Genomic DNA, 23,817 nt, shown 5'->3' on the forward strand with positions numbered 1-23,817 from the left:
ACTTACTAGCACAACACAGAAGAAAGTCAAGGTAGCACGAACTGCAGCTGCCTTAGATTAGATTAGATGTCCTTCATTTGTCCCACAAATGTGTTAAAAAGATTTGTGGTTCCACCTGCTAACCAGGAACACGCTACTCCTTCATTATTAGCGTTTCTTTTCTAAATATTTTGACAGATAAAGATAGAAGAACGACAGAAGCGAATAAGAATTCAACAAGGATATGTTGAACAGTGATTCAATTACGACAGATTCAGACATAAAAATGTGTTATACAGAGGCTAATTGTTCCATCAAGCGGAAGTGTATGCCACTGTTTTGCCTTCAGACGTAACAAGGACTCCTCAAGACCTTGCGCAATGTTCTGTGTCAGCTGACCCTCACCTGGGAGCTGCAAGGTATGGCCTTCATGATTTTTTTTTCCAGAATTGTTTGCCCAGCAGATACTAGAGATGCTCAATTGCATTGAGAATTAGGGAATTTGGAGGCACACACCTATAACTGCCGTTGTGTAGACAATGATTTCTTTCTTGTACTCCCACAGAGGACCATGAAAAGGGCTACATCAGAGGTATAGGTTTGTTAAACAGTCGATAACTGGCAGTGCTATAAAAGTTGTAAAAGGTTGACACCGACTTGTTTTCTATCTCAACAAAATAAAGTAAAACTGTCAGAAAACACATTCTTCAGGTCATCCATCCCACATTGTTTTTGCCAAATCATTGCCCTGCGCTTATCTTGTCTCTACATGTAGACGCCTTTTAGAATTTGTAATATCACTGACAGCGATGCGCTCACTCAACACGCTTATTCTGTGCACTACCAATATCATCTTATCGCACGATCATTTCTGGAAAATTAAACTGAAATACTGACTTCTCTTTTTATGTTTTTTTTTTTTTTTTTTTAACAGCTAATTGACAAACCACCTCATCCTGTCTTGAAAGAAATAATAATATAATGTTGTAGTACATGAGACTGGTCTCTGTACTACTGATCACAAGTGCATTACGTCTTTGATACCTGTAAAGGTAAGCGCTCCATTTGAGTCGTCATTGAGTTTGGTGAATTTATCAGAACCATTCTGTACATAATACGTAAGTAATTATTGAGTCATGATAGCAACATCACTGTCGCAGTCACAAGCTCAGGTCACTCCTCAGTATTTTCTGATTTATGCAGCATGAATATATAACTGAAACATTATTACTTCCATGAAGGAGGTTATCCTTTTGAAGGACACTTTGTCATTGTATTAGGTGTAGACTGAAGCAGCTTGTCCAACCCCTCCTCACTCCGAAGGCATAATCTATTGACGTTGGGAAAGTGAACGTTTGCGTCCTATACTGACGAAAAAGGCAGCCTTCAGTGTTGCATGTTGACTCACAGGCATTGCAATAGAGTATAAAAAGTTTTCCTTCCCGCATAGCGGCCTGGGTCGCACTTCATGTAGGGGGTTGATGCATTAGGCATCAACAGAAAGCGTGAAGTCCACTTTCCCAAATGAGAGTGGGTTGGCTTGGTGGAGGTTTGTGCTCTTAGAATTTGTTTCTCCAATTTTGGTGACTTCGTACGTTTTTCTGCAGTAAGAAATAAATGCGTGTTTCTACTATTTGACTAATAGACAAGCAGTATCCTTCTCTAATCTGTATACAGTCTGACTCTTGGTCTTGGTCTTACCGCCCTCTTTAGTTATGGTCTAGACTTGATCTTGGACCATACAACATTTGGTGTTTGTACGCTATGCTTTGACTATGTCTTAGGTGAGGTGGTCTTGACTCCAACAATAGCCAATAAAGATGGCAACTTTAGTGCTGTCACAGTTAATGTTATCTGAGTTTGACAAGAAGATGCTGCTTGTTCCTGATAGCACCAACTACATCCATTAACCAACACAACACTTATTGCACATCATCTTTATCTTAGAAGCACAAACCTTTCGCTAAATTGCCCTCTTTTGCATCATCTTCTGTGTTCTTAGACTATCTTGGATTAGTTGCTGACATTCGTAACCGTGTAGGTTACTGACTCTACAAGGACGATGAGCGTTTTTAATCGAGGTAAATGCAAAGGTACAGAATCACACACGATTGGAGCTGACAGAAATGGACGTGCCAGGCCAGATTAGGTGGTACGACGGTTTCTATGTAATTGGTTTGTGTCAAAGCAACATCAACATAAATGGTGGGGCCCAAGGTTAGACAGCCGAGTAAAAGCCCAGAGGATCACGCAGTCTTCACTACATGATGTGGGAGTATATCCATTCAGGTAACATTGCAACAGTTCTCTTCAGTCGGATGCCAATGGCTCCTTGGTTGGCAGTAAAAAAGTCCCCAAATATGTAAAAAACTGTGATGAAGCTTTTCAGTGGGACCTGGACAAAGGCTGACAGCGAGGAGACCAGAAGCACAGCAGTTTTAGTGGCGGTCTGAGTGCCGACTAGCTTCTCGATAGGTGATTGTAATATTATTGATGACCGTCTTAAAGTTGTTTTAATGCACTCTGGAACAGCGGGTCTACCCCTCCATATTAAAACATGCCCATCATGTAGAAAGCATTTCTTAGTCACACTCATTTTTGACTTTGTAAGCAGGTACAGCATTGATGAGCTCGGCTGTGGTCCAATAAGTCGACCTACTTTTATGACAATGAAAATGCAGCGCTGAGGAATTACAGCGAGGGCAGTATTGCTTCTGGGAGGCGTGGTGTTGTAAAAAAAAGAGAGTGACACAGATTGTGTTGTTCCGCAGATTATAAAACCTATACCATGATAGTGATGAGGCTTGACACCACACACCGCAGAAACATCCACTGAAGGTGAAGGGTTTTCTTTTCCATAAAAAGCAAGGGGAGAGGTGGGCAACAATGAGACCATCTTGTAGCGTTTCCAGAACTATTGTATCATCATCTTTTTTTAAGGGGGCGAAGCAAATCAGCAAGAATTTCAATCACATGATTGTGACCTCCGCTCGACCCCGCCCCAGACATGGCGTGCCCCTATGACGGATTTATCAATTTAATTTCTAAAACGTCTTCTGACCGTTCAATCTTCCAAATGACGTTTCCCGTGATAAAGACGGCCGAAAGTCGGATGTTGTCACAGCTGTATGCTCACGCAGGCCTTTTACCTGTAGGTAATACTTTCAAGCTGTCCAGGCCAATTCAATTGTGGGCGCTGCCTTCGCTGGGGGCTACAGGGGCCAGACGATAAGGCTTCAGTGGTGGGGGGGCTATCTTGCCGGCAGAACACACGCTGAACCAGAAAGGTCCTGTTGTGCTGCTGTCAGGCAATTTTTCCTCACCAGCACTCTCTGATGGATGCAGCATTTCACACATCTCGACACCTCCACATAAATCACTGTTTGGCCTGAAAATAACTAAATATTTCCTCATGGGTGCAAAAACATTAACATTTTTAATGCTTTAGAAGGTCACAGAAGACTTGCTGATACTACTGTATATTACTTCCATCCAATATTTCCAATATTAATGTAGCCATTTCCCATCAGGAATTACTATCACAAGTAAACCTCCGCTACCTAAACTTATCTTGACCATCTTTCTTAGTCACAACTATCCTATTATTGTCCTCATTTCCTACATCCTGAATTGGTCGTCGTCCTCTTATTCTCTTACACAGCATCCCCATTTCTCTATCTGACATGTCCCAGTCTCTCCTCTCCATGTGGCCAAACCATCTGGCCTCCCTAATTTTGTCTCTTCTCCACATGAGCTGTCCTTCTGATTTTATCATTTAATCCTTTCTAGTCATTCTCAATAAAAACCATCGCCGCCTCAACCACTGCCACTTTTGACATCAGGTTAGGGATGTCCCAATACAACTTGACCTCCGATACGAACCGATACTGCAGCCTTGCGTATTGGCCGATATCTAGCCGATATGAGCACAAATCATACATAGTTTTAATATTTACTCTGCAGCGTGGAATGTTAGAAAAGGCTCCATCAACTGATGTTACTCAAATAATAGTCAGCGACAGTAGATGATAAAAAATAAACAAAAGTGACTCATCCATTGTTAACCAATTGGTCACATAATCTTTAACCTTTAACATAATATATGCAGTATTGCACAATTAAATAACAAAAATTAGAAGACACAGAAAAATAACCTACATAACACATGACATGAATGTTCTTTGTGTCGATCTGTCAGGCAGCATCTTCGCTCTTGGTTGTATTAATCTTTTCCTATCCTGTGCCACCACTGGAAATTGTGCATTACAAGTGTTGCACTCAGCTGTAACGTCCTTGTCCAAACTTTTAGAAAAATATTGCCATGCGGCCGTCATCACTTCTCCTGCAGTAGCACACACACGTTATGGTGTTGTGATCACGTCACAGAGTCTGCACGCTGCCGGCCACTCCCTGGCTATGGCTAAACAGTGGCGGCACTATGAGGTTTTATAGCTTGCCGATAGTGCCGCACATATTCCGCGGATATTGTGAAGAAGTGCAGAAAAGAGAGTGCTTATCAGAGCACTTACTTCGCTGGAGCAGAAAACAGACTGCTTACTGGAGCGGACATATTGGATATATGTCCGATATCAATATCGGGACAGCCCTACTGCCAGTCTTTGTGTGTCTGAACCATACATTACAGCAGGTGTCTCTGCTGTCTGATAAAACTTCCCCTTCACTCTATCTGCAACTCTTCTGTCACACACCTCCACCTGTGCCACACTCCTCTTAACTCGCTCCCTTGACCTATGATCCAACTGTAGAGATGTAGTCAAGACCGTGTTGAGACCAGAGCATGCAGAGATGAATGCAGGGGCCAAGAGTGAAACTGAACTGCCTAAAGAATGCAGAAGCATAAGTCTGTTAGTGAAATAGACTCACACATTTGAGTCTTACTGCAAAAGAGTGGTCGTTTTTTGCTAAATACATCATGAACTGAAATGTGGAACAACAACTGGGTTGAACTTCTGGTGTTTGCTTCGCAGCAGAACCATGATTTATGGTTTGAATGTGTAGCTTCTAAGTAAGAATCATCCATCTTTCAATCCATTCTTCAACTTATCAAAGAACAGGTTGTGACGCCAGCAAAGAGGTCCAGACATCTTCACCAGACTTGGTCTAGCGCTAATGACTGACGCTCAAGAGACCATACTCTGGCTGTGGGGTCATTGCTTTGAAATCACCTCAGCAATTTAACTGAGCACACAATTGTTCAACCCTGGTCTATTCTGTACATACCAGACAAATAGGCATTCCACTGACACTGTAGCACCTTTTCAAATCTCCCACAAACTCAAACACAAAAGACCTCTGAATGGCTGACTCATCTTCAGGGACACAACCCTCAGCGATCCATGTTCAGGCTCTTATAACATCGGCTCGAGGTTTGTCTTCTTTCACCTGCTTTTGAGTATATATATATATATATATATATATATATATATATATATATATATATATATATATATATATATATATATATATATATATATATATATATATATATATATATATATATATATATACACACATATATATATATATAGGTTTTATATCTACAATTTTGTATAGCAGTCCAGGTTCAAGGGCTCACCTTTGTGACTCCAACATGGAAGGCCTCCATGGCTAACTTTGCTGGTCCATCCAAGGACTTGCCGTCATCTTCCGGGCCCCAGCTGGCGCTATAAATGTGGATGTGCTGGGGGTTGATGCTGAGAGAGTGGGCTTCCACGACATCTGTTACCTCCCCATCTAACATGCGAACTCCTGTTGAACACACAGTCAGCACCGTGACGGTTAGACCGGGGAAAACAAAGAAAAGAAAGCGGACGTAAGCTTGTGGATGTCGACTTGACAAAGTCTTCAGCCAGAAAGCATTTACATCTTGAAATTAAAGAAAATCAGGAAGCCAACATCACAGACCAAACAATCTTGAGGCTGGCTCCACAGACAGTCCATGGGGCAGCAGCAAATGTCACCTTCCATTTTACTTGAGCTAAACCCTGCCTGAGCCTTTGAAGTGAGCAGCTTCACATAAATCCTCTAAACATTAAACGCTGAGGGGAAGCGTGAAATAGCACACCAATAAATATGGCTCCTCATTCCTTGAAGGGAACCCCTGACCACAAAATCAGGCGTCTACATCTGAGAACCTCCACACTTCCACTTTGATGATCCATCTCAGAAAATTTGCCTGGCGAAACGCACGCGCGGGCAAATTCGTTTTTTTTTTTTTAATTTATTTATTTATTTATTTTTTGGGGGCACAGTGGAGCCAAAATATGGATCCAAATTGAAAGAAAAAAAAAACAGAATTCCATGAAACAAATATGAAGCACTGCTTTAAATTAAAGGAGTAAAAGTATGGTTTCTTCTTTCAGATATAATCATCTGGTAAACGAAAGAATACAAATAAATTCTACAATATTTCTGTAGTTTGACGACCGGTTTGACATGAAAATGAACACTGACAGCAAAGGGCTCGGCGGCGAAGCAGGACACAATCATGTGCACATTTACTTGACACAAAACACCCGTCACTCTGCGCAGACTGGATTGTAGCAACATAATTGGTCCACAAAGGTTGAGCATGTGCTTTGACTGCAGAATAAGTCATTCCATCTCTTTGCTTCTGCTGCCAGTTCGAGCCCCGTAGAGTCGAGTTCATGACCTACAATTGCAATCACTGTCAAAACACTTCTCATCTAGTTGTGCCAGCTTACAAAGGCTGTTGTGAGAATCCCTCGGCGTTTCCAGTCAAGAGCAGCAGGTAAACGCAAGTGTTTGTGTTGCGGATGCGAAAACAACGGCTGGAAGGAAACGACGTAGAAGCTGACTGGCGATAGCTGCTGTCCGTTGATCCATAATCACCAACTATAGCCTACTACAACGCATATTTACATCTCCTTGCAGAGCACTGCTGCTCACATGAGCGTGCAGTATTGTTGCACGGGGAACAACTCACAGCTGTTAATTTATAATATAGCGACATGAGGATGTGCAGAGACTCACCGCGAAGTAATTTATGAGAGCGGGGTCGATGTTGTTGCTCTATCGGGAGATGGATGGTAATGAAGACAAAGAAGTAGAGTTATGGGTAACATCTGTGAGCAGGGCTGCCGCACAGCCGAAGCTTATTGGTTATGCACAAGTAAAATATTTTTGGTTTAATGAACAATTGCATCATGACAGCAGTAATATTTCATGGACAGCTTTCAGCAGACACCAAGTCAGCATTACAGTGTTCTTAAACACAATAAAGGGAAGGCTTTTGTCCAACTTTTCTTCTTCAGTAATAACATCTCAGATATTACTAGACTAACTTCAAAATAAAATTAGAATTGTTTAAAGTCATAACAAGTTAAATAACCTGTTTACAATGAAGGACCAATAACCTATGCGGCGATCCAGTTACCTCAGAAGTGGGAAGTTGAAGATGGGAATGAATCACAGGCAAGTTCATTGCGCTCCAGCAATTGAAGTTGGAAAACAAGGTAGTGGAACCACAGAACTTAATTGTAAGATGTGTCTTGCCCAGGTAGAAGCAACTTCCTGACAAATATGTACTGCGTTTGTGACTAGAAAATGAGCAGGATGACGAAGAAAAAAAATTAAAAGCCTCACCGACCACAGCTTTCCTCTTTTGTGCAAGAGGTACTTTATCAGCACTTCTTCCACAGTCGCCATGTTGGTTTTGGAGTTTGGCGTTGTCATAAACTTTTGACTCTGGGCTCCTCCCCTGGTGCACATATTGGTGTACAGTGGGTGCAATTTCGTACGTAAAGGTAGCATAAATGGGCCATTGAGTAGAATGTTCATATCCCTCAATTCATCTTGTCATGGACACCATAAAATCCACAGTTTTATTCATCCAAAAGAAGTTTATTGGAGCTGGAGTCCGGGGCAAAATCATGTATCCACTTCAATGACAGGAGCTCCAGTGAAGATGGACATAGACGTTCAGATCCTTCCATGAAGCTCCTTTGACTGAGTATGATCGGTTCAGCACAAAACCTGTAGTGCAGCTGCTCACTCTGTCAAACTGTCTGCAGCAGAATGTTGTAGCAAAAGGCCACACACTTTTTCATTGTCCAAAACAACAGTTAGCCACGGTTCAAGGTTGCGCCGTCTAGTCTTAAAGTCATCAACCCCGTGATCCCCGTGAAATGCCTTCTTCTTCCACAGCCTTCATCTGCCGCTTATCCGGGGTCGGGTCACGGAGGCAGCATTTGGAGCAAGGAAGCCCAAACTTTCCGATCCGCACAAACCTCCTCCAGCTCTTCCTGGGGGATCCTGAGGCGTTCCCAGGCCAGACCGGAGACATAATCTCTCCAGTGAGTCCTGGGTCTTCCCCGGGGTCTCCTCCCAGGAGGACATGCCCGGAACACCTCCCCAGGGAGACGCCCAGGGGGCATCCGGATCAGATGCCCGAGCCACCTCAGCTGGTTCCTCTCGATGTGGAGGAGCAGCGGTTCCACCCCGAGCTCCTCCCAGATGACCGAACTCCTCACCCAATCTCTAAGGGTGCGGAGGAAACTCATCTCAGCCGCTTGTATCCGCGATCTCATTGTTTCGGTCATTACCCAAAGCTCGTGACCATAGGTGAGGGTGGGAACGTAGATCGATCGGTAAATCGAGAGCTTCGTCTTGTGACTCAGCTCCCTCTTCACCACCACGGTCCGATACAGCGACCAGATCACTGCTGCCGCTGCACCAACCCGTCTATCAATCGCACGCTCCCCTTTTCCCTCACTTGAGAACAAGAACCCGAGATACTTAAACGCCACCACTTGGGGCAAGAACTCTCCACAGACCCGGAGAGAGCAAACCACCTTATTCCAGTCGAGAACCATGGTCTCAGACTTGGAGGTGCTGATCCTCATCCCGGCCGCATCACACACGGCTGCAAACCGCCCCGGTGCATACTGAAGGTCCCGTTGTTGTAAAGGCTTGTTTTGAAATTACGTCACTCTGAAAAAAGTTATTTCATGCTAAAATGAGGCTTCATCTTGCGAACGCTGCAGATAACTCTAAAAACATGGAAGACTTGAAGTGGTCCCCTAAAACAAAAGACAGGATGACCGAATGAAAACCAAGGGACCATCTTGAGCCATACATTGTACACAATTCATGGAGTGATGCAGTGAAATCGAATTGAAATCTCATCAGACCATGGCGTCCAGAAAACGATCACTAGGGCTTTATCCTTCGTGTCAGACTGACTATTAAAGCGGTCACATTTAACAAGCAGAGATATGGGATTAGAGAGCACTTAGAGGCAGAATTTACTGTCGACAGCTGCCGTTTGACAAACAGCCAACAGAATGTAGACTGACTTCGATGAGAGTTTCAGCTTTGACTGTTGACCTTGTTCAAGCAAATTCATGTTTGTCAAAAGACATGAGAGTGAGAAGAAAATGACTTCAACTGAAGTTATTCATTCTTATTAAATGTGATTATAATTCTTCACGCATGTCTGCACAATTGCCCGGCAACCTTGGAACTCACTGAAAGAAAGTACTCATTTCCATTCAATTCAAATTCAAGCATTCATCCTAAACTTAGGTGGCGGGAGTCTGTGCTGGTACATTAAGGCGCCAACACCAACATATACAAAAAAAACCCAACGTCTATTTACTCTAAGGAAAGCTATTGAAAAGGTACTTACCTCCAATTTTGGCATTATATGCAACACCAACTCCACACACGCCATTGTTAAGTGAAGCTGCAACTTCGCCCGCACATCGAGTGCCATGTCTGGAAAAAGAATGAAGAGAAAGTCTTCAAGGGCAATTCTCAAGGGAAAGAGTTCACAGCCAGTTTTCAAACAAGATTAAATCCAAAGCGGCCACTGCCGAGTCTTTGTTAGTTCAAACCTGAATGCTTTATTTCGCTGTTAATTAGAGAGATGGTGGGGCTCATTTGTTTGAGCAAAAACTCACATAAAAAAATAAATCTGCCTACATCATGAGCATCCATTTTTTACTGAAGTGGGTAGAAATATTTAAAATATAGTGGGTAGAAAGACAAGGCATCACCTTCCCTTCCCTTCACTTGACAGTAATATGCATGACTCCGCCTTTTAAGGTCGACTGTTAAGGAGAACTGTTACAGATGCACAATGCACCCAGCTGCCCCTATCCCACTCACCCATTTAGCCTTCATTCAGACATCCCCCTCGACTGAGATAAAAACCTGTGGAGAACTTCACTGCAAAACTGAGGGCCAGCAATTTCATTTATGGCACGTCAAATTGAAGTCATTGCAGTGGAACACTCTTGATACAGAGACTGATGAAGAAGACAATTTAAGCTTCAGTCAGGGTGGTCATAATGTTTTGGATACATCATCATAATAGACCAGACGCCACCAATCTGGCAATAAATGTTTTATGACAATATGATATTTTAATAATATACATTAAAGTGTGCATTACATGGTTATAGATGGAACAGAAAATCCAGGTCATTGAACAGCAAACCCACACACACATACACACACAAATAATAAATTAAATAAATAAATGAAGTTTTTTTGAACACTCACAGCCAATGGAAACTAACCCCAAACCAGAGTTTCCCTTGAAAGAAGCAACTCTCTCATTACCATGGAACCTTATGAGGGCATTTTTCAATAAATATTTCCTTTTGTTTTACAGGCAGCAAGGTTACAGGAAGATGACTCTTCTAATCAAAACAGTCCAAAGGGAAATCTAGGCCCTCGAACAAAGAGCTGTCTACTAACTTTACCTTGACTGTCACTGGCCGACGGCCATCCGCTGGAGAAGTGAGGTTTTATCAATGTACATGAATAATTGAACAATTCTTCAACATCACTTTTTCAAGTACAGACAGGTTTCCTATATAGACTGCTGTGGGGATATCAAACACACAGACGTAGCACAAATAAACAACAAAACTAATTTCCTTTATGAACTGCAGATAACGTCCAAAAACATTGCTCTAAAACCGTTGTAATTGTGCCAAAAAACTAGGACAGTTACTGTATCTGGCCAAGGATGCTGAGCCTTTTTTTTTGGTTCTCTCCTCCCTCACATCTCTTTGCACCTCCATGAAGAAAGTAAAATCTCCTATAAAGTCAAAGAAAAAATATGTATTCTTCGCCAGTCTTCCAAATATGCTTGAAATGACTCTCCTTAAAACGCAAGGTGGACCAGGAACAGCTCGTGAGGATGTGAGGATTAAGCATTTACTTGAGGACATTCACCATGGGGTACAACTATAATGCAGGTATCAGATAAGAAGGCAAGTGTGTCGCTGCTTAAAGACGTCCGAACAAAGCTACGGTAATTACAGCTACTGTATCACAATGAAAGAAGGAAAAATGACTTGTTTTCATCTAGAAGCCCCCGATGGTGAGGCAGAGGACAAAGTCGTTTCACGGGGTCAGAGCGGGCTGATGCCTCAAGCCGAGACTCTGATTAGCAGCTCTGTGGTGCCGGACGACTTGTTATTTTTGCCACTGGTGGGTCTTTATACCATTCGCATAGAAATGAATTGAAAGTCATTAGAAAAGCAATACAGTATCGAACTTGCTTCATTTTACATTGGTGCGATGGCGCCGACTTTCGGTGCAGCCACTGAACCCCCGGTGGGAGAGAAATAACTTGGACTCCCACATTGTCTTAGCAATATCGACTTACATTGAAAAAGCGCTCAGGAGGTGACTATCCAGAGCATTAATGGGGAGGACGAATGAGCCAAGTTTGGGGAGGAGACGACCGTGACTGAATACTAATAGCAAATATTTGAAGTGGCAGTTTGGCTATAGTGATCAAGTGGGACTTCAACTGACGCCTATTGGCATCGCACAAAGCAACAACTAGAATATGGAGGCAAAAGATTTGCTCATCCTCCCACAATATGACAAAACAAGAGTAACTGCTGTTGGAGTTCTTGGAAAAGGCCAAGTCCAGGTCAGTCATTAGTTCCTTGCCCTGGTGGAGATATTTAATATGCTAGGGCAATGTCCGTGAGTGAGGGAAGAATGGAGCGTGAAATCGACAGATTCCTCACTAATGAGGACACTGTACCGGGGCAGAGGCTACTCAATCAAACAGCAAGACTCTCCATTTACCTGCCAGTCCGTGTTCCCATGCTAAACTTGGGAAACATTCTTAGTGCGGGCTGTGGCTTGGACAACAGGCGACAACAAGTGGAAACTGCCTTGGATACAGGTGAAGCGGTTCAAGCCCTCGAGTTAAGGTCCTTGCACACCAACAGTGACGCGGATAAATGGCACATCGGGAGCGTTAAACATCTAACATTTGTGGCTCGCCATTCACGGCACGTAACGGAAACGGAACGGAACTGGCTAGTTACGGGATTTACAGGGAACATTGTGGAATTTGACATAAACTGTTTTGTCCTCAGTACCATGCCCGCAATTTACATCGGTATGAGCTTGACACCGCAGCTATTTTCTAATCGTTGTCATCGTAGTTTTATGTGTTTTGTCGTAATGGATGGGTGCTGGAGTCTGAGCACAATCAAGTGCGCCGCCATGTTGAATGTTGTGGTGTGTGACGTGTCAACAAAAACCTTTGCGACTGCGGTCCAAAAAAAAAAAAAAACGTCAATTTCGCTGAAAATAATGTTGCTGGTGTGCAAGCTTGCAGGTTTGATTACAAAAATAGGCGTCTGGCCCTTTAGGCTCAATACAGAACAGCTACTTGTGCAGATCAAGAGACGTGAAATGACATGGATCGGGAATGTAGTAGTCTCATGAATGTCTCTCAAATAAGCTCCTTTCATGTCTTTCAACAAGAACCTTCCAGCAGAGGGATGACGTCTCCATCTCCGCCCATTTGCTTATGTTTCTGCCCTTGAGATTAACTGTAGATAAGGAGAAGACAATGGGTTGACGTTTCTCGCAGCCCTTTTAACTGAGCAATTCAGTACATGCCATTCACTTGAATTCCTGTTGTTCTTTCTATAGCATAGCTTAGCAACACCTTTAACCCCCCTAACTCCCCCACCCCCTCAAAAAATAATGATGAAGCAATGTATTGAACTAGACACCTTTAACACCTTGGCTCTCGCCAACACCCGCCACACTGAGGCACGCTCTACCTTGCAGCGAAACAAGCCTCAACAGAGTGTTGTACCTTAGGCGCAACCCAGATGTCTGCTCTCTCACTTGGAGGCGAGAGGGAAACTACAAAAGCACTTTCTTCCATACCTCTGGCTTTAATTCTACTGTTATCTTGGTGCCAACAGAACGACTCCCATGGCCAAAACAGGAAAAATGGCTTATTAGGGAGGCACAGGGTTGGACAAAAAAATGCCAGGCTGGATACGTGATCGCACTGAAATAATGGCTGAACATCCACATAACAGCTGGGAGGATGTGTTGAGGGAAGCAGAACACAGGGGGCAGAAACATTCAGATCTTATGCGAAGATGCTAAAAAAAAAAAAAAGAAAAAAAGGTGCACTTTGAGGACAGAGTTGCATCAGGTAGCTGACTGATGGAGGGATCAAAGAGTCTCAGAAAGGCAAAGTGAATTTGGGAGACGTCTTAAAGATATGCCGATGACGACACATCCATTTTATTACATAATTCATACCTAAATGTCCAAACTAATTAGAAATCCAAAGTGAGCGTTATAAAAATGACGACAAAATCAATATAATGTGGAAACGGTTTCTTGCCCTGAGACTTGGTCCAAGATGAACATTCAAAGTCCAACACAGTCAATGCGTCCGATCATCGGAGTCTGGCCTCCCTAACATGAGCTGTGCCTGTGATACAATCTGATCGGATCTTTTATAAAGAGATTTTTTTTTTTTTATCCAACAAAAGGTATGACTCATCTTTAACCAGAAGAGACATAATAATGGTTAAAAGGAAATAAAAGAGAGAACAGCAAGAAAGAAACATCAAGCACTACACAAAGCACACGTACATCTCCATCCATCTGGGGACCTCTCATTGCCATAACCCTTTCCCCAGCCTCTCATCCTCAACTTAACCACCCAAAACAAATGAATAACCTTAACAAGGACTCTGAACAACACTCATACTCAATTATATGAACGAGTTACTTGGAAATTTCCATCCTCAAATTGAGGCTCCACTTTGACGGGACTGGCAAAAATGCCCTCACAAAAGCACGAGCACTTTGTCAAAAATTATTCCGCAAAATTATAGACAAACAAGTAAAGATAAAGGTAAACAGAGGCATTTTCTATTTCTCATAATTCACTCAATGAAATGTAAAATGATGGTGCAACTTTACACAGAAAAGTGTCTCACCAAGTCATTTATAAATGGGTGGAGCTCTAAGCAACTTGTTGGAGAATGACTCACTTGTGTTTTGAATGTGATTTCTACTGTGTAAAGACAATGTGCTCACGGGGCCTCGCAGGCTGTCGCAGGGCTGCCTGTGGCCCTTGCATCACTCAATTGAGTTCTCGCTTCACTAGATTAGCATAAAACAATTTTATTAAAATGTTCCACTTAAGCTTTGATAAAACCAGACGACAAACTTGAATTATGATTTACATACACGCCTTTTACCCAAGGACTCGGTGGTGACATATGGTTATGAGCCGTTCATCACTGACGCAGTTAAAGCACTAGCAATCCTAACGGGAGGTAGAATGACGTTGCCCTGCTGTTGACTATCTAACCTTATATTATATTAATAGCAGTGAATGTCTGCTCGGCTGCGCGCTCATGCACAATATATGGTCTCGGGGGGGATGTAAGTCGGCTTCTTCCCCTGCTATCTTAGCCAGGAAGTTAAGCCGCTTAAGGAGTTGGAGTGGAAACATCTTATTTAAACATCATAATGGAACTTAAGAAAGTAAAGAGCCGCATTCGCAGAGAAACGCATGAGTGTCTGCAGCAATTAAAAGACCCTGGTGTGGGGCCAAGACTTTAGGAGAAACAAGGAACGAACTCAGACCTTTCTAATCATTGTACATTAACACCCAACTGTTTGAGTGACAGCATGAGCGTGATAGCTTGTCCACACAGATCAGCTTTAAAGCCTGGCAGCAGGGTGGGAGCAGGAGCAGGAGGAGGAACCTCGCTCATTTCAAGTGATAAAAAAACCATAAAAGCAAAATGCGTGAACAATACTAACTGTGGCTTCCAAACAACAAACACAGGTCCAACGAGAATCTGTGGCAAGAGCTCATTCCATGGCTCAGATTAAATTAACAAATGGCAGCACTCACCATATTGCATTTCTGCATGTGACTGAGCCGCGCGGCACATAAAACATTACGGCAGACATAGTATATGCGCCGTATTTGCTAACAAAGAGACACTAAGTGCTCCCTTGGTAATTTCATCAATGAGGGCTGCATAGCAATGTTATGTAAATACAAAGAGATGTGGCATTGCTCCAATATATGACTTTAAATGGAGCTAATGTGAAAGAAATGGCCCGGGGAAATTGGGATTTTATTCTTGAATACGTTTAAACCTTGGATAAATGAGACTACAATGAGTAATTAATGGAACTGTTCTTCGGAGCCGGAATTCTCGACGCCAGATCGACTGATCCACAGCAACCATTTGGAGCTAAAAAACTAAACATTTTCCCACAGTGCCAACAGCCAATGCCTCTTACAGAATCAAAGTTGAACTGACAAAGAGAGGACTGAACCACTGAACCAATGGCCTTTGATGTTTAAGTGTAAAATAATTGATTAAATTTGGACATTTCCAACACCAAAGAATATTTGTGAACACACTGCCGATGGGTTCTCGTTTTATGCCTTTATCAGGGCCAGCGTTGCTCATTCAAGTTAAGGTCACAGGCGCAGCAGCCAAGCAAAACCGGTGGAAAAATTCTCTGTAGAAGAGTGTAAGAAAATACTACGATTTTGAGACAGGAGACTGAGACTGAGACTGAGGGTGAAGTCCAACAACTTTAATGAGGAAAACTAACTGAAGACACTCAACTGCAACGCTAGAAGGAGACAAACTAAAAATACAATACCCAAACGGAATAACTCTACTTCTAAACTGGAAGGAGGTAGGAAAAACAAGGCGGTACAAAATCAACACAAGATGGCGGCAGAGTCCAAAATCAAAAACCGAAACAACAGTCTAATAAAGCGTCCATGAGCGCGTAACAACAGACACACAGAGCGAACACAAGTGACGAACTGACGCTGGTTGTCATCTGGCCGGCGTTCAAGTAGTGGGATGATTGTGGGATCAGATTCAGGTGTGTGTGTATCTGTGGCGGGAAAAAGACCCCCAATCCTGGAAGAGTGGTGGAGAGAAAGGCGGAGCAGGAAGTAGTCCAAACCAAATATGACCAGACGGAGGGGGTTTGTGACACAAACATTGCAATAATTGATGGCATGATACTGTGTCAATATTCCAAAAGGCCAAAATCAATATTAATATATAGTATCGACGCTTACAGGAAATACTTCTTCAGCTAACCATTACGATGCCTGAATCTGAAACTGCAAAATGTAGATACCTTTTAATGCAGATAACATTCTAAGTATGATGAGTGTCATTACATATTGTATATTTATTATTTCGGCAAGCACACAACATTGCACCGTGATATATTGTAACGTTACTCCTGTATCAGGATACGTATCGTCTCGCCAGATTCCTGCCAATACACATACCCAAGAACGTAGAACGCTGTTCAAGGCTGTTTTTCTAGCATGTTTTGAGTCTGCCCCAAGGCCTCCCCGCAAGTGGTCCCAACTAGAGCACCACAAAACAGAGGGATCAAGGAGGTACGCCTACTTGGTAGGAGAGACACCTCAACTAGCTTCTCTGGAGCTTTTTGAACTGGAGCTTCCCATCCCATTTCAAAGTGCAGCTAATTCACAATGGCTGCTGCATGGTGACATCATAATATGCAAATCAGATGTGTGAATTTACTCCCAAATTTTGGGTCATACACTGAGCCTTAAGCTCCAACCATTTTCAAGTTCCAGCCTTTTGAAACAGTGATACAAAAGCAGAATATTTCATTGAAAAAAACTCCTGCCTAAAGGGTTAATAGGTTAGCAAGCGGAGGATATAAATGTCAAGAATTAATCTGGAAATCTGGTAAAACCAAAAAAAAAAAACCAGACTGCATCCTTGCTCAGAAGCGGCTCATGCTAAAATTAGCCTTCAATAATTCAAAGGGCCCGTGGCTCTGTTTACTTTTTCCTATCCACGAATGCCATTCGCAGACTGACTTGGTATCGAAACACTGGCCCCTTGGGTGATTGAGTTTGACACCCTGGGTTCAGAGCACTGCAGGCAAAGATTGAGCTATAACGGTCGGCTCTGCACAGGCATCAGTATGTGAGCAGCAGCGATCAGCTTGGACCGCTTTCAGAAAGAACAGCCCGGCAGCCTAATATATCCCGGGCAGCCCGGAACGTGCCAAAGCAGACAAAGGAGTTTACATTACAGCCAGAATTTCATGTGACAAATGTCCATGAAACGAAATGATTTCTGAAACGCCTCACTGAATAACTTGATTCAAGAGCCTCTGCTGGGGCGTCAGATATAACGGCGGAGGTCAGGCGCCCGCTCAGCTTTCCTTAAGAACTGTAAAGCCCCGATAATGAAGGTAAATAAATCATTAGACGACGGATACAAAAGGCTTCTTCTATTCCACGGGCTGCTGAAGAAAAGAACAACAGACCTGAGATAAAAGTCCACTGAGCCACAGACCATCATTTTGTTCAAACAAGCAATGTGACCTCCTTTATCTTATCAGCGGTGCTGATGTGGGCAGTTTATCTCCCGGCTTCAATGCAAGCCCTCGCTGACAGGAAGGCAGACCACTTCCATCGGCTGCGCACATGACAGAAGGACAAAATATTGCGCAGATGAATAACGTTTCACGCCCGAGTCGACGGAATTCATTCGACTGACTGGTGAAAAATTCAATAGCTGCATGAAAGGTGGCTAATTTATGCAAGCATTTCAGGAGGAAGCGAACAAAAGGGGAACCCAGCTGTGAGATGTTGTAGACTTACAGATCATCCAACACATAGGCCCTCATTCTCAAACAGAGACAGTGCTTCTTTCCATCAGCGTTCATGCAAATAATATGATGCAAAAAACCCATCATTTTTCTTCTGATGTCACTGTGAAAATCTGCTCTTTACAACGTTTAGCATCCTCTCACATCGTCACTCCAGACTCTTGCGTGACACCTATTAAAATCAATGCCTGCAAAATAATTATACACGCAATAGCTCCAGCTAACTTCTCCATATTTTTAAAGGTTAGTTAACCCAGATGGTGGAGATTTTTAAGGAGTGGGAAGCATGCTGCCTCTGCAACCCGACCTTAGCTTCTTCTTATAACATTTAAAAATGGTAAGGAGTGAAGAATGTTTGCGGTGTTGCACATGTGATGGGAATTTAGATGCAACAGAGCACCGTGGAAATATATGACTACGTCTCAACAGGGCCTTTTGTCCAGTAGTGTTGGGATTAAGCACATAAGCGACTGTTCCGAGTCCAAGTTGAAAATGAGTCATGTTCTATTTAAATCTGGTAGAATCAAAAACAAAAAGAGAGGATACAAATGGTCTTTTATTATCACAGCTATAACACTTACCATTGTTTCTTCCCTTCATGAGGAGAGGATTTAATGTTCCAAAGTAATTTATCACCACAATTGAATAAATGTTTTGCATATTTAATCTCAACAGTTGATTATTTGTGCTTCCATCTATCCACAAAGTTATGGATTATTATAATGGACTCTAAATCAGATGTGTGCACAACGTGTGGCCTGCGGGCCAAATGCAGCCATTTGCCTGCAATTGCACGGTCCGTGAGAGGTCTTTTATATTTTCATATATATAAAAGACCCATTAAAAAAAAAAAAAAAAATAAATAAAATATATATATATATATATATATATATATATATATATATATATATATATATATATATATATATATATATATATATATATATATATATATATATATATATATATATTTTATGGGTCTTTATATTCATTATTTATATTCATTATTCCCCTTTTCATGCCTGTTTTTCTTGTCACACAGCTATTGAGATATATATTGGATTATTTGATTGTGTAATGCTCAGTTAAACCTCATTTCTCGTCCCTTAAAACAAAAACTATGTACTAAAACTATATACAAATAAAGTCATATACATGATTTACCCATAGGTCAGTTACCAAGACACTCAATGCCTAGAAAGAACTTCCAACTGATGTGATTTATACTGAGATTTTTTCTAAAATGTGCATAAAAGTAAACAAAACACATTAAGTGACATGATCTCTTCCCTATTTTGTTCTATAATATTCTAGTGACAACATTAACAGGGTTTCCGCCACAACGATTGTGATGCACCACGGCGGCTTAAATGAGAGCCGCCATGCCTTCAGGAAAATGGTCTCTTTTTTAAGGCGAACTCTCAAAGCACACAACACTGATTTGGAATTTCCTCTCCACGAGTCTATTAAGCATCACTGGGTTGGAAAATAAATTCAGTGTAGAACATTAAACAAGGCTGAGTCACAGTCCTGCTGCGTCCCACTTTTAAATTTCATTCCACAGTTTTTGGAGATCATATAGATGCTGCAAACGCTGCAAAACAAGCAGCCATTATTTTGCTTTGTGTTGACAGAGAGTGATCACATTTGTAGGTCAAATCTTGAAGAGAAGAACACACATTTGCTAAGCATGAGCCTCTGGCGTTTTTGTCCAAATTGTTACTGGGGAATTCGAAGCACCAGCGTGGCCATCATGGTGCTCCTTATAATTGTTCCCTAAAAATAATGAGTTTAGCTTCATATTGGTGGAACATTGACTCCGACAGCCACCCTCCCCGATTGCCTCGTATAGAACAATGAACCATGCAATTGGGGCCCAATGTCATCAGCAAAAATAATCACAGTGCCACGCAACAATCCCTGCCCTTCGTAATAAATACCCAGAACAAATGGCGATAACACAGGGACTATCTCCAGGTGCAGCTGTGACATCTTGAAAATGGAGGAAGACATAATAGTAAGAGGAAAAATCGTTTAAGGAAGACATGAATTCTTAAAAAAAACATAAGCAACTTGCTTACATGAAGCAAGGGGACAGGGAGGCTACCATTTTTTTAAACTGCCAGACTGAGAGCAATTTATGTCTGTGAAAGTTAATATTCTTTTTGTTCCATCATTTCTGGGTTTAAAAAACATCTAAATGAGCCGGTACATTATAAACACACACTTCCAAAAGTTGACATATTGCAGTTGTGCTACTTCGCTGAGATGGAAAAGGCCACATCGCTATCTGGTGAATTCTTCTGTCACGCTGAATAACAACAGGCACATATTTTAGCATGCGAAGCTGACAAAGTGAGAGGTGACAACAAGAATGCATCAGTTGTTCCATGTGTTTTGATAACACTGTATGACTTTCATCTCACAGGCGAGGATTCTCACGGGAAAGTGCTGTGCAGCGCAGGCAGAGCGTATTTTTAAATCAAGTGTGAGACCTGGTGTTAGCAACTTAGCATCTGCTACTTTGGCTTGATCATTTAGAGATACCGTAAATACTGCACTATAGAGCGCACCGGAATATTAGCCACACCCACTAAATTTATGAAGGAAAATAGATCTTGTTCATACACAACCCACACTGGTTTATAAGCCGCAGGTGCAGTGGTGCTGTCTGCACCGTAGAAAGGTAAGTGGTGCATTCGGCTTAAAAATGCAGGAGAATCAGCTTGTTTTGAAAACAGGGTCCAGCATCGACACTGACTCATGAAACAAACTTGACAGTGTTGAATCATGAACTCCTCACATCTTTAATGTACATTAAAGCTCTCAAAATGCTCTTTTTTTTGCACGCTTCTCCGAAGTTCCCACACTACAGCCGGTTTCAGCTGCTGTTTCTCATCTCCGGTCCTCCAAGAGATCGGCTCTGTTGGAGGAGCTGCGGACATGCAGGCAAAAACAGCATTTTGAGCACTGTAAGGTCAATAAAACGCCTATGATTTCATTGGTTTGATGTTTTGGCAGCATGAGGCTCTTCAGCCTGTAAAAATTCAGATATTAGCCAGGTTCAGATCGCGAGAAAAAAGTAGCGGCTTATAGTCTGGAAATTATGGTAAATAAAACGTGATAGACACTTTTTACTTCAATATCTTCTGTTTAGAATTTAGACAGCCTTCATTGCAGTTATTTCCATGGGCAATCTAAAGTGAACGGTGGACTGAGCATAATTTAGGACCCGATCGGTCCGGCTTGCAAAGGCAAGAAAGAGAGACCAGTTTGCTGCAACTCTGTGAATAAAATTGCTTTATAGCAAAGTCCCCAACAGTGCGACGCTTGAAAGGAGGCAGATAAAGCAATTTAATGACAATATTGTGGTTAAAATGACCATCGCGCCAAGGCAAAAGGGTTGTTGACAACAGTGGGGATGTTTGGATGAATTTAGAGCATGTAATGAGAGAAAGACAAACAAGTCGCATAGTGAATCACTCAACAGCATGTCTGCAGTCAGAGCTTATTCATTAGAACCAGTTCGGAGGATGTGCTAATGCCGCCATGATTAGCGTTGTCTGCTCCAGAAGAGTGCGACTGAATATTACTGATATCACAGAAGCAAAATGAAAAAAAAAAAAAACAAGTTTCAGATAGGTCCACGCCAACACCCTGAAGTCTGAACGGCTGTCTGCAAAATAAACATTTCCCCAGCTGAATAAACACGATGCAGAAGCAGAATTATATCATTCAGACTCGACAAAAGGCGGCAGGAGTAATGGATAAACTCAAGAAGCCTCTGTGTGCTGTTATAATGCACTTTCCATTTTTTCCCTCTAATTGCTTTTCTTTATGCGCGAAAGTCCTCTGAAGAGAAGCAGAAAGGCTGTCAAATATCAAACTTGTGATCACAAATAAGGTTTATAATGGGGCAAACATCAGGTTTTTTTTTCTTCTAAAAATATGTTGAGTCTACACTTGCAGAGTTCCTCGCTGGAGGGAATGTTATTTTTCGTGCAATTGTGATTCTGCAAACAAATTCTTTTCTGATACGCCTCTCTGGTTCGAAATGTCTGCTGCTTATAAATCTGTGTAGAATATTTTATTTCTCAGTGTCTGGCTTTAGACGCTGCAGACGCTCGTGGAATGTCAATTCGGAACAGTTTTGCGTGTCATCTGCTGCCAGTGAGACCCGCTGTGTCAAACCAGAAGACGAACAGTCAAGCTCAGGAGGAAGGTGTCGACTTAGCATTGATGATGCCGGCTTGTACCTTCACAGATGTTGACGTGCCGTACACAGACGGCTCAGTCACGGTGCAATGTTGATGCTTGTACATAAAACTTCCATACACAAGCTGCTTCTCTGATTTTGGTCCAGCTACAAAATACATACGTTGTATGATGAACGTGGCTTACAGAAAAGAAGAGAGTAACGGTATCTGCCAGCTTGGACTTTATTAGCATTTATTTAGCACACAACATTTTGTCCATTTTTGTCATCTTACCGATGACAAAAATGACTCCCATTTTTTAAATTGTTTATATATGTAATCCATTTTTTTTTCTGAAGTCTTATCTTATGCTTATTTCAGGCACATTTGAATCATGACAAAATTGCACCCTATTCCTCATAGTTTCAGAAAACACATTCTGTAGTGTCCTGATAGTACACTACATTTGAGTGTGGAAAAGCTCATGCCACACTTTTCTCACAAGTGTCGCACCATTATTTCTTATTGGGGAAATAAGCTACCAATCTCAACCATCCGTGCTTTGAACTGCTCCTGGAGAAAATTAGATTTGTGTTTGGAGCTCTATTTAACGTGACGCAACGCTTTATTATCATGGGTGCATTCACTGAACTAAGGGATCCCAAGACATTAAGTCATTAAAAGTTATGATTCTCTACGTCTCCCTTGAGCTCCTCATTACTGGATGTTAAAAAAAAAGAACAAATCCCCTCTTGTAACGGTGAAAGAGTAGCATCCTTCCAATATTGGGGACCACGTGTCAAACCCAAATCCAGTCTTATGTACAGACCAAGAGCTGTAGGGGGCTTGTTGGGGGACTCTATATTCTAACATGTCAATATCATACTTTTCCCCTCCCCAAAACAAGTAAACCAAAGTGCCCCCAAAACTAGATCACGCCCACAACATATCAATGTCAAGTGCTTTCCTCTTTGATAGGATGCTTTGTAGCAAGCAGAGACATTGCAGATACCAACAATTTAAACTGAAAAAAAAAGAATGGTGAGAGGAGGGAAATGTCTCTGGTGCAATGAGGTGGAGTCGGTGTTGAAGGAGGATTTTTTTTTCTTTTTAATTACCTCAGAGGTATATGTGTTAAAATTAGCCTTCAATAAATAAAAGAGTGGCTGACATCGCGCTGTCTTTGGAGTATTTTTACAGAACTGCCTGTGAAATAAATTCCCATATTTTTTGGCTTGGGACGTGTTGGGACTGTGTGATCATTTTGGCCCTGCTCAGTTTAACACCCCCAGGTTGAAGAATAGACAGCTTTGATTTGCAACGGAATTCTTAAGTCAGCTGAAGCTTACAAACTTTCAAATCATCTTTGCAAACAATAACTAGCCTTTTCTATTCAATCACCAGTTTGGTGACTGAACTGTATATCACTATGTGCAAAACAGTGATCTAACTGTTATGTAACAAGCCAAGAATAGAGAATAAATGTCTTGTGCTGCTTGAAAGGAAAAAAAAAAGACTACACACCTTACTCTCTGTGATGGTTTGTTTAAGAAAATGTTTTTTTTTTTTTCATTTTTTGGTTTCATATATGCTTTATTTATAATAAATAAAGTTGTTCACACAATAGTTTAACGTTTCTAAACAT

The 23,817-nt window shown here is 41.9% G+C and overlaps 1 protein-coding gene across 2 annotated transcripts in view; it reads right to left on the reverse strand.

Annotated features, from left to right (window-relative positions):
* Nucleotides 1-23,817, reverse strand: part of furinb (furin (paired basic amino acid cleaving enzyme) b) — a 119,532-nt gene that overhangs the window by 18,665 nt on the left and 77,050 nt on the right. For both annotated transcript variants that reach the window (XM_053885636.1, XM_053885637.1), the window contains exons 7-8: nt 9,650-9,738; nt 5,576-5,748 (exon numbers count right to left, since the gene is read on the reverse strand). In XM_053885636.1, the coding sequence (XP_053741611.1) occupies nt 5,576-5,748; nt 9,650-9,738 (262 nt within the window). The remainder of the gene's footprint in view (nt 1-5,575; nt 5,749-9,649; nt 9,739-23,817) is intronic.

The sequence above is a fragment of the Synchiropus splendidus genome, chromosome 14 (genome assembly GCF_027744825.2).
Source record: "Synchiropus splendidus isolate RoL2022-P1 chromosome 14, RoL_Sspl_1.0, whole genome shotgun sequence".
NCBI lineage: Eukaryota > Metazoa > Chordata > Actinopteri > Syngnathiformes > Callionymidae > Synchiropus > Synchiropus splendidus.